The sequence below is a fragment of the Haliotis rubra genome, unplaced genomic scaffold (assembly GCF_003918875.1).
Source record: "Haliotis rubra isolate DU_JTF1 unplaced genomic scaffold, ASM391887v1 Scf62, whole genome shotgun sequence".
Classification (NCBI taxonomy): Eukaryota; Metazoa; Mollusca; class Gastropoda; order Lepetellida; family Haliotidae; genus Haliotis; species Haliotis rubra.
The window spans coordinates 185,534-197,888 of NW_025767324.1; the positions used below are offsets into that span (position 1 = coordinate 185,534).

Consider the following 12,355-nt stretch of genomic DNA (forward strand, 5'->3'; position numbering starts at 1 on the left):
GTCTTCCTTCCAAGACATCCTCTACCATCTTGTCTAACACATGATTCACTGCAATTATCGCTACACTGCAAACAAACTGAAGCAGATATATAAGTAATTAATAATAAACTGAAAACTAACTCTTGCCAACACAACTAATCACAAGAGTCATGCTTAAATGCAAACCTATAGCCCTGTGTTTTTATAAAGTAGGAATATCAATACTACTATAAATTAAAAGTAGATACCCAGGTTACAGCTAATGTTATATAGTAGGGGTGGGTATTGCAGAGAATTTTCATATTGTGATATATTGCGATGTGGAAGCATATATTGCGATATGTATTGCAAGGATTATTTTTTTAACAAAAACTACTTATAATCGAGTTAATGCTTGATTATAAAGCAAAAACACAACAAAATCACTATGATTGATTAACCTTTTATAAAAACTTTTAATAATGACACAATAAAAATTCTATACAGTATAAGCTAGTTTTGTGTATAAACGGGTACAACACAACACATAACCCAATCATATCGCTGATCTCACAATCTGTTGTCTGGACACCATCACCTTTGGGCAGCAGACAGGCTGATGACAACCTGATTACGGTCTACACTATAATACCTTGGAACAGATCCATATTAATCAATGCCCTGACTGAAATTGATTAATTCTAGAATACAATGATAAGTCGACAACTGTGTTACAAAGCATTCTCACAATCTCCAATATATCTGTCAGTGAAGATCATATGTAATATCCAGTAAGAAACCAAGTTATCATTATGAGGAATTATATATCTCAGTGGAAACCAGTCACTCTGAAATTGACAACAGAAGAGGTAGAAACTGGTACTAGTCGTTTCTCTAGAGTTTTTCTATTTACAGACCACTGTCATATAGCTTAAATATTGCTGACTGCGGCATTAAACAACAAACCAAACACGCACACAACAACTGTAGCTTTAAGTTCACTATTTCATAACTCCAACAATTATTTGACTTTCTCACACTATTGAGTATTTACTGGATACATTTTCTTCTTATATCCTGATGTGTAAAAATAATTTCATGGAATGACATACAGTAAGCACAATGTATTTACGAATAACCTTTCTATATAAGTTATGCACTATCTATCAGATCAATTGATATCTACCTAGCCATACTAGGCTAAGACAATTTGATAACACACTGAAGGACAATTGCACTTATATCCAAGTTTCAAATTACTGAACATGTCTACTAAAAGCTTCTCGTTTCAGAACACTGGAGTGTACATACATCTGTCATACTGCACACCTGTGGGTACATAAAACTTTCACCTGTTCATTACAATCTATTTTAACCCACTGAAAACTTTGCCAGAATGTGTGAGTTAAAATTTAAAGTCACTCTGGCAATATTTCAGCCATATCGTGACTAATTTTCCAGAATGAAAAGAATGTGTGACATTGTTTAAGACGCCCAATAAAGTTATCAATTATTTACCAGTACTAATTGCAGGTCCATACAGGTAATATTTCACATTAGGGCTGCAACGAATACACTATGTGGCGAATATGATACGTATCATGAATATTGAGTAACGAATACGAATAATTATTCACGAATACAATATTGTAGTTAAGTGATTGATGTACAATATGGAACGCCCATGTTGAGAGTTTTGATTTGTCACAGCCATAACCAGTGATCTCATGACACTCAAATTTGGTATGTAATAGTTATAGTTGACAGTACCATGTGCGGCCTTCGCAAACTAACATTACTTACGCTACTGCAAGGCTAGTACATATTCTTGCATATTTCACTTTCCAAAAGTACACAAGGGTTCAAGTAAAACATGCTCCTTTAAAAAAATTGTAAATATTCGTTAATATTCGGTTCTGGTGACCATGAATAACGAATTGAATTCATGAAGGGCTACGGTTCGATTCACCAAATATGCGAGTGAATCGTTACAGCCTTATTTCACATACACAGCAATCAACTTTATTATTTATTGGCATATCCTGATACGTGGAGTCAATGCATCAATACAAACATTTCCAAACAACAAAACCCCTAGTTAATGTCCATGCTATTAATACTGATGAATTTAGTAATTGAAGAATAATCAAGTACATTATCTGACTTTAAACATCAACACAATAATTATAATATCAAAAATATAAGCCCCCATGAAAAATATCCTTCAACTTCAGAAAGGTATTGATTGGATAACAGCTGCTATTCTGAATATAGAAATTACCCCGATACTGTGAGCAAATATCTATTCCTAAAGCAACTGAGGCTGATCTTCCCAATCCAATGTCTGGTTGCTGCAGGGGATAATGTTATATGGGAATTAATCTGCATAATAATTATTAATTTCCTCTATCAATAATTCGCCACAGGATCCTTGAACAGTAAATATCACCCGAGCAGGTTTAAGTTAGAAATGATGTTTAAAGATCCATGCTTGTCATAAGAGGCGATAAGCGGATGTTCCAATTGCGTTGATTGATGTTCATGGCGTTAATCACTGGATTGCCTGGTCCAGACTCAATTATTTACAGACTGCTATCATATTGCTGGAATATTGCTGAGTGTTTTGATAAACAACAAACAGAACAGTACATATCACCTGGCTGTTTAAATTCACTGTTCTGAATTATGCCTACATCATTTAGATAATATTTATGCAAAATCATTTTTCACAAAATGTAGCCAAACGTAATGAAAAGACAAACATGTTGAACAGTGTCATTGTAAGTAAAATCACTCAGCAAGCCAATAAACCTGAGTCTATCAAGCTAACAATGCCTTTGGTATTTTGAAGCAACCATAAGAAATTAATATTTTACAATTTCTTCTCCCTTGTAACAGATGCAGTGCTTGTATTGGCTACATGGTGTGGCTATTATACTGATATCATACCAATAATAGCTTTGCACTGACATTCCACTTTCAGTGAATCATTACAGCCCTAACTAAATCACATTTCCCTTTCATTCTAAACTGCAGAAATAGCTTAAGACTTAAAAGCAAGTAATCAATATATGGTAATAGAGCCTACAGATATTTTCTTTTGGATTACATCATCAGGGCCCCGTTCCTCAAAGCGATCGTAGCGCTACAACAGTCGTAAGTCTATGTTAAAGTATGGGAGTTACGATCAACTTTGCGCTACGATCGCTTTGAGGAACGGGGCCCAGGCCTTTTTGTCCTGCCATCTTTAAATGGTGTGAATTATAACTCACTGGTTGAAACTTATCACAATCAAACAAAGAATATGTAACATTTGAGTCAAAAAATGAATAATCTAAAGCAGATATACTTTATATTTATCACCAATCACAATTTAAGATTAAAGCTCATCATTTGAAAATATTTCAAATTATGTCCTCAATCATTATTTCAATACAGTGTAGTGTTTACACAGACACGGTCTTTAACTTAGTTTAGGCTAAGTACACCAAACAATATGAAATTGCAAGACTAGGAACACTGTCTAAATCTGCAGACTAAGGGCCCACATTTTCCCCAAAAATAGTAGTTGAGGACATTTCTCATCACTTGCAACCTGGTTCTGCCATTATTTCAAAGGTCTAATTCTAATAAAAGCTTTGAGGCTTTCCAAACACCAGCTTCTCAAAAGCTAACACGTTAATTTTGATCTGACAGTAAATATGACAGACACAAGAGAAAGCTATGCAGTATCTTGTGGTACTAGAAAAGCTGGGAGCCAGCAATGGGAATCCGTCCATGCATGAAATGACTGTCAAGATATGTTTACATAGCTAGTGGCACTAAAACCTCACACATACCACCGAGATATGTCCAGTATGACTGGTCATACCCGAGCAATCATCATAAAACTACACTACCATGTTAACTTCACCACTACCAAATCAGTGCATGTGACTACTAGACTTTACTAGACAAACAAAGACAAAATTTCAGGAAATGTCATAAAGATTGGTAAAGAGAAAGGACCTTTGTTTAAGAAAGGATTTATTCATCCAACATGTTCAAATCCTGAATCCACAAATTGACAAATGATTATACAAAATTCAGTGATTCTCTGAAACATCTACATCATTCAACTGGTAAAGAAATTTGAAAGCGTTTGCTCAACCTTGACCCTGTTGACCTAAAATATTTCAAGCATTCAAAGTTCCTTCAGGAGAATATTTATTTCAAAAAGGTAGCATGTTTAAAAATTTACGCCTTAAGTTATTCTGTCTGTCTATTCATGCAGTGATACAAGCTGATACATCAAAAGTAGCTAGACACTTGCATCATGGTTGAAAACTTTCTTACATTCTTTGTGTTAGAAAGAGAGGGGGCGTACATAAAGGATGAGTTCAAAAGAAACGTATGTAGGTCACATATCAAATTATCTCAAATGACATCTCCGAAGCCTTGGAGTACTTGAGAAGAAAGTAGTATCACATAATGATGTGATAACGGTGCAATAACATATTCATAAAGCATCTGTCTACTAACGTGTCAGAAACATCAGATAATGTTGTGAATGCAGTGTTGAGACTTCACAAGGGAATCTGGATGGCAAAACCAGGTAAATGTCTGTTGCTAATTCATGGAAAGATTATCAACAATTAGAATCAGAGACATTTATTTTAACAGTGGACTTTAATGTTGCCTTCAATGAGGTCTAACACCACATTGATGATTATTGTACAGTGTGTGTGCATGAATGCGTAACTGGTGTTAATTGTTGGGAAAAATCACATTTTTTAATGATGGAAGTGACAAAGATGCAACTCAGCAGTACAACATGGATACACTACTCAGGCACAATATACTGGCTCCAAAGTCAACCAGTAAGCCAGTGGTGGCGCGTGGTCCTGTGCTTAAAGCTCAGGTCACAAATCGGTGAAGTTAAGCAGCGTCGAGCTCGGAGAGTCCTTGGATGGGTGACCGTGTTTGGCAGCTTGACTCCTGAGAGTTTCTAGAACTTGAGTCCTGCCCCACAACGAAGCACATGTGACACATGTGGTCTCACCTTAGGCAAGTGAGTTTGTTCAACATTGTCTCTGTTCACCCAGCAGGAAAATGGGTACCCGGTGGAAAAAAGTCATATGACTATAACCTTCTAGCGCCTAACAGGCAGCTTGGGTTATCCGGCGTAATAATGGCCTTGATTGTTAGCGCTATGAGCATACCTAGTGTGGAGTTTGGCGCTATATAAATGGACACATTATTATTTATTATCATCTTTACATGTCTTTTTTTAATAAGGAAGAATGGGATTAAATCACTGACTTTCTGCTCTCCAGGCTGAAGTTCTATCCACTACATTCCTGAGTTGGTACTTTAATGATAAAACCATCATATGCATACACGATTATCAATATGAGTGGATGCCTATTTTGTGCAGCACACAGGGTTTAACTTGATGTTGAAATGTGCATCCAGTGTGCACAAATGTAGAGAATGGATGAAGAAAAATAATATAATGCATCCCAAGAGATTCAAAATAATATTCACTGTGCCAAATTCTCAACTAGAAATACAACGTTCCAATCATAAAAACAATTACGTAATCATTGCGCACTGCACGACTGGCAAACAAGGATAAGTTGAGCACCGACCTGACAATTGACCTGTATTAGCAATGTCATTGTATGACTATGAGTGCAGCCCACTGACGCTTGCCACTGTGAGCGAAGGGGCCCCAGGTTGTCCATGATCAAGTGTAGTGCTACACCACATGAGAGTCTTATGAGCATGGTGTGTGCAGCTACACGCGGAATCAATTTCATCGTCGCGCACTGCACGTGCACTAGCCTACATCTGCTCTACCTTTCACAAACCAAATGGGTTTGCTCACTGCCGTGCACCGTCTACTTCTTGTAAACACGTTCTCTGCGTCGGTCCAACTTATCCTTGTTTGCCAGTACGTTACTTCAAAGAACCCTCATATTTCCTGTAGGGACCATCGAAATTAGAAATTAGGGGCTCCTCTTGTCCACCAGTTCTGTCAGGCAAGGTAAAACCCAGTTATTAAGAACTCAAACCAAATGTCACCAACCGATTACCAGCCAAATCTGTGGTGGTTTCGTTTGGTACACTCTACCCCAAAGTAGAATCTAACTAACTGCCATGGTCAATCTACCACACATTTTCATTTAGTTTGCAGCTCCATTTCTATCGAGTTGATCTAGTATTTCTTGAAATAATCTAGAAATTATAATATTATCTGAATTGAAACAATTTGGAAACAACAACTGTCAATTTCTTTCTGCAAATTCACCAGCAGCTCATGTTCATGTGTTGGAAATTAAAGACGAGGAAACAAATGGGCTGTTCTCATCCATGAAAACTTTGGAAGAGAGGAAATTTACTATTACTGGTAATTCTTTTAACAATTTTCTGTTCAGAATTCAAGGATAAAACACTCATTAAATCATTGATAACTGTTAAGATTCGGCAACACAGGGACATCTTTCAGTATCAAAATACCTTTATGAATTTATAATATATGGCATCGACAACAAGCGTCACAATTAGAAACGCAAGGGATGTCGAGAGGTCTTGCAGGTTGGTTCCTGTAGCATTTGAATGTAGGAAGCTGCGAAATGGGGGAACAAACAGAATTCTGAGTAAGATTAGAGCACAGATATTTTTTAAGAATTCATTTGGTGCAAACATAAATCTGCGTGAAAAAGACAAAAGCACAGTTTTAGATTACTTAATAACTCATGGATGGCACATGTATCATGCATTAGTTTGCTTGGTGGTGCAATATGCCTTTATGAATCATTATCCACACAGCATGCTCGTTAACTTCATGACCCCTACACACTTGTTATGTCACAGGCTGGTCGGTTGGTGACATTTGGTTTGAGTTCTTAATAACGTGTTATCAATGTTGTCAAACATTAGGTTTATATCAGGCACATTGTCACTATGTCAAAGAGAGTATATTTCCTTCACTTGACCTGTACTATGTTTCCGTAGTCGTACAGCGTTGGGAATATTTCCTTATTCAGCTCAGCAACACTGCTGGATTGAGAGTGTTTGTCTTTTCACGCCTGTCAGCAATTATTAACATAGCCATATTGCTGAAGCCTGATAATTTTCATTAGGTTAATCTTTTAGCAGTAATATGCGTACACGGTTCAAATGTTATTCCATCTAATAATGTTAACTTTCTCTAATAAACAACTATAATAACCTAACAAAGATCGAACTACTGCAGTATATTTCGGTTCGCTGTTTCAGACTGGCCTGACAGAAAATAGTCCCTAGGATTATGAAAATGTGAAATTCGTGATAACAAGCTGAAGCAATAGCTGTCCTAGGTCAATTTATTAACATGATAATGATAAGTCTAACAGCAAAAATATGCATCAAACAAATTAACAGAAGTCAGATTGCTTTGTTTACAAAACAAACACGAGCCTGGTGGTGTCATTCGGATGTCTCATCACCTGGTCGCGTCTGATCACGGCCGTTTTGCAACCGGTACAGATATAGATGCGATATTATGTGACTATGAAAATGTTACTAGATATACCTACCTAATTGCAACTCGGACACTAGTGTTGTCATCTTTCCTCTCGGGCTTTTCTGTCATGTTTTCAGCAAGTAACTAAAGTTCAAACGCTCGGCACACTGGCCGACCCCTTCGAACGACACAAGGTGGGTGAAATAAATCCTTCGTTTTCACATTCCCACAATACAAGCCACATATAATATCCACTCCCGAACACACAAAAGTACAGATTGTTGTCATTTTAGCGCGAATTGCATGACTAAACGTTTCAGCTGTCAAGCAGGCAGCACGAGAAGTATGATCCACCTCTGGCGGTATTTTGGTAGTAAATTACGATGGATGACCGTTCGGCCAATCACGTTGAATAACACGGATATGACCGAACTGCGCCATCTATACACGAGTAAATTAATTCAGGGGAATCAACTCTGATTTGTTTACATTGACATCAAGGAAATAAGCCAGTAAAACCAGTTACAAAATGAGTAATCATCCAAGGCTGGAATATAATGAGGAAACTATTTCTATTCTTTCACCCAGTATTATCAGATAATGCGAAAACAAGGCATGCATAATGAGGGAAAGGAAGACGCATATAAACTATACTCCCTGGCCCATGTATATCTTGCTGGAGTCTTCGAGGTGAATAATTTTACATAACTTTATCCTGTTTTTTTCATATATTATACTGTTAAGTATTCCGGTGCATGAAGTCATGAGACGCGTGTGCGTTGTAATGTTGTTAACACGCTTCGTTGCTATAATGAACCTCAAGTTCTCACATAATCCAATTAGTGAGTGCATGCGTTTAAGCAAAAGATATGCATAAAACAAGATAATGAGATGGGGGCTCACTTCTCTTTCCACGAGCTCCATACCTTTCAGACCCACGCGTGTGGCGACCAAAACTGTGATTGGGCACCGGCCATCTTGATACTTACACTAAATTGCAAGTCACGTTGCCTGACCATTCCTTACACTAGGTCGCCAGGACCCTGACAGTCCGATAGTTGTCTCTTACCACAATCCGGACTGATGAGGAGCTGATTCAAACCCGGAATCTCCGAATAGGAAAGCATATATGTACTCATGATAAAGTTTTCGAGTAAATGAGGTGTTTATTGCAAAGAGTCACAAATCTGTAAAACATCAAACATTTCAGTTTAATTAGGTCCTAATTACGAAGATTCCTAAGATATATTATATTATTCAGAATCATTTTTTTTAAATTTGTGACCCAACAGACTTACATAAAATTATTGATAAGTCAGCAAAATTAACTTTAATCGCGTCAACCAGAACATGGATTTAGAAAGAATAATCTTCTCTACAAGACAGATAATTCATTAATTAATATTAATTAACTAAGGTCTTTTGGAAGTTCATAGTTTCTTATCTTCTCTAAGGAAATCGGCGACTACATGGTCAGTGTTGAGTAGTCCCCTTCCCTTTCCAATACGACCCGTGAATGTCCGGGTTAGAATTGGTCTTCAGAAACCCATGCTTGTCGCAAGAGGCGATTAACGGGATCGGGTGGTCAGGCTCACTGACTTGGTTGACACATGTCATCGTATCCCAATTGCGTAGAACGATGCTCATGATGTTGATCACTGGATTGTCTGATCCAGACTTGATTATTTACAGACCGCCGCTATATAGCTGGAATATTGCTGAGCGCAATTGCTATTGCTGGGTTACTGGGAACCCAAATCTACCCCGGATCTTCACGGATGGACAGTGAAACAGTGATAATACAGCCCATACACGACTATGTTAGTCGACAGGAGTCTAACAGGAGCCTCGAGGCTACTTTTAATTTCGTTGTGTTAAAATAATTTAACAGCGGTTTTTAAAAATACTTTCTCTTCAGAGGCAAGCCTTTTCGAAAGATTAGCTCGTTCCAGGCTTACACGCATACTATGATTTTACGTGCGCTTCCCTGTCCCTCTTCCCGTTTTCTGTCGCGTCTTCTTTTGCCGTTACATTTGGGAATATCCAAAAAAAGATGTTTAGATCGTCTTAGGTACTTGGGGAAAGACTGGGCCCTCAGTTTACCTCATGTTTGCCCAGTTATAGGTATTCTGATTGAGAAAAGGTCGCCAGTACCGCAATCTTGAGCCTAAGGTGGGCATTCTGGATCAGAAAAGGTCGGATGACTTTAAAGACTTTCTGACACGACCTGTAGTCTGACGTAGTTCTTACAGACCTAATGCCTTGTTTAACGTGCTTGTAATGGCATTAAAGAGCGGCTAGTCTGAGAATGTTTGATCAAGCTATTCAAACGACAATTCATTTCGTCCCACAACTGTCGATAAACGATTATTCTAATGACACACGATCTGAATGTATCAAGTTCACTCATAACACTAGTTTCAGCGTCTAGACTTACTGTGAAAATGGGAGCCATATTGTGGAGGTTTGGAGGAGTCATGTGCAATCATTTCCTTGAGTGTTTGCATTCTCTTCACGGAGATTGTAAAACTCCAAATAAAACCAAAATATCCACCGCCGTTTGAAATATGTGCAAACAAAATATGACTCATACCTCATCATATCAAACGAGTTAAGTCTTACAACTTTAGAATACAACTGACATTATCACTGATAATTAATCCAAACGATTTTCATTATTTTTTAAAATGCTTTCAACATGTTCCAGTGACACAAATTCGTGATGATACTGTTCAATAGACAGCTCTTCTTCACATAGAAACCTTACGTTTGAAATTTTCAACTAACAAAATTCCATAAAGTCTGTTAACCCCTTTCACTAATGTAAAGATCCGTGTTAGAATTGATCTTAAGTAACCAATGCTTGCCGTGAGAGGCGACTAACGGGATTGGGTGGTCAGGCTCGCTGACTTAGTTGACACATGTCATCGTATCCCAATTGCGTAGATCGATGATCATGCTGTTGATCGGGCGGTGGGGTAGCCTAGTGGTTAAAGCGTTGGCTCGTCACGCCGAAGACCCGGGTTCGAATCCCCACATGGGTACAATGTGTGAAGCCCATTTCTGGTGTCCCACGCCGTGATGTTGCTGGAATATTGCTAAAAGCGGCGTAAAACCAAACTCAGTCAGTCAGTCAGTCATGCTGTTGATCAGAGTATTGTCTTGTCCAGGCTCGATTATTTACAGACCGTCGCCATATAGCTGGAATATTACTGAGGGCGGCAAACAAACCAGCTAAGGTCCCACTCTGTTAGGGTACGATGTTACGATTTGGTGTCTCCCATTGACAAGTCTCATCGCCACTACACTGACTATCCGATCCATTTGTTCGTGTGTTAAAACAAGGCTAGGTTACTAATGACCTGTTTAAACCCTGCGTCCCAATTTGTATGATATCTGATGTGATGACAAAGCGTAATCAAGGAATACTGAATACTTCAAGTCAAATCCGTTGCCTTGGGAACTTCAAAAAAAGTTTCACAATAAACGTGATAAACAGTTTATTAGTTATTCTCTGGAAACGACCTGAAGACGCACAGGTTGCATGTCTGACGCTTCTATGCAAGGTTTCATGAAGAATGTTTAAGTGTTTTATGACCATTGCCCATAGGCCAACCATTCCCACATTTGAACCAACGTGTTTCCTAGAAAACACACACAATTAAAACCATAATTCCCACATTGTAAAGGCACCAGACATGCCCCAGTCCACAGAAAGTATGAAAAAAAAATTAATTAAAAAGATTTTTGACAGCAAAAGAAGATTTTCTACACATCTAATACATGCGCCACACGTTTGGCCTAACCGGGTCATTCTATAGATTATAAGAGGTGCCTGTGAAATCTGATACCCCATCCATTATCACATATCCAATTTGAAAAGTTTCTGTCCGATGTTTTTCCCCCGTAGAGATATTGCGGATTTGAAGAGCCACTATCTAACAATATTCCCCACGTGGACATTCCGCATCTGAAAAACGGATATCCGATGAGTTTTCGTTCGTCGACTATCCTCTGCTTGTCCCCTTGTATTCCGGATCTCACAATGTTCCCCTCGTAGACATTCCGGATCTGATAAGCCGCTATCCGACGGATTTTGGTACATGCCTTCTTTCCAGGCAATTAAACGACACCAGATACTACACTCTTGTGGATTAGGATTTCTTCTTTCCAGGCAATTAAACGACACCAGATACTACACTCTTGTGGATTAGGATTTCTTCTTTCCAGGCAATTAAACGACACCAGATACTACTCTCTTGTGGATTAGGATTTCTTCTTTCCAGGCAATTAAACGACACCAGATACTACACTCTTGTGGATTAGGATTTCTTCTTTCCAGGCAATTAAACGACACCAGATACTACACTCTTGTGGATTAGGATTTCTTCTTTCCAGGCAATTAAACGACACCAGATACTACTCTCTTGTGGATTAGGATTTCTTCTTTCCAGGCAATTAAACGACACCAGATACTACACTCTTGTGGATTAGGATTTCTTCTTTCCAGGCAATTAAACGACACCACTCTCTTTGATACTTACTCTCTTGTGGATTAGGATTTCTTCTTTCCAGGCAATTAAACGACACCAGATACTACTCTCTGTGGATTAGGATTTCTTCTTTCCAGGCAATTAAACGACACCAGATACTACTCTCTTGTGGATTAGGATTTCTTTCCAGGCAATTAAACGACACCAGATACTACACTCTTGTGGATTAGGATTTCTTCTTTTCCAGGCAATTAAACGACACCAGATACTACTCTCTTGTGGATTAGGATTTCTTCTTTCCAGGCAATTAAACGACACCAGATACTACTCTCTTGTGGATTAAGTTTCTTCTTTCCAGGCAATTAAACGACATCAGATACTACTCTTGTGGATTAGGATTTCTTCTTTCCAGGCA

General features: G+C 38.2%; 1 protein-coding gene and 1 long non-coding RNA gene across 6 annotated transcripts in view; both read right to left on the reverse strand.

Moving 5' to 3' along the window:
* LOC124256123 (kinesin-like protein KIF21A) overlaps positions 1-7,846 on the reverse strand; it is a 132,127-nt gene extending 124,281 nt beyond the window's left edge. For all 5 annotated transcript variants that reach the window (XR_006892830.1, XM_046690079.1, XM_046690076.1 and 2 more), the window contains exon 1: positions 7,521-7,846. Coding sequence is in view for 4 of the 5 variants with exons in the window: in XM_046690079.1 (XP_046546035.1) it covers positions 7,521-7,576 (56 nt within the window). In the remaining variant the exon portion in view is untranslated. The remainder of the gene's footprint in view (positions 1-7,520) is intronic.
* Positions 7,847-10,930: 3,084 nt separating this feature from the next.
* On the reverse strand, positions 10,931-12,274 carry LOC124256175. The gene is made up of 2 exons (XR_006892842.1): positions 12,198-12,274; positions 10,931-11,978 (listed from the first exon to the last, which is right to left on the reverse strand). It is a non-coding gene; the product is annotated as an uncharacterized LOC124256175 (long non-coding RNA).
* Between the last annotated feature and the right edge of the window lie 81 nt (positions 12,275-12,355).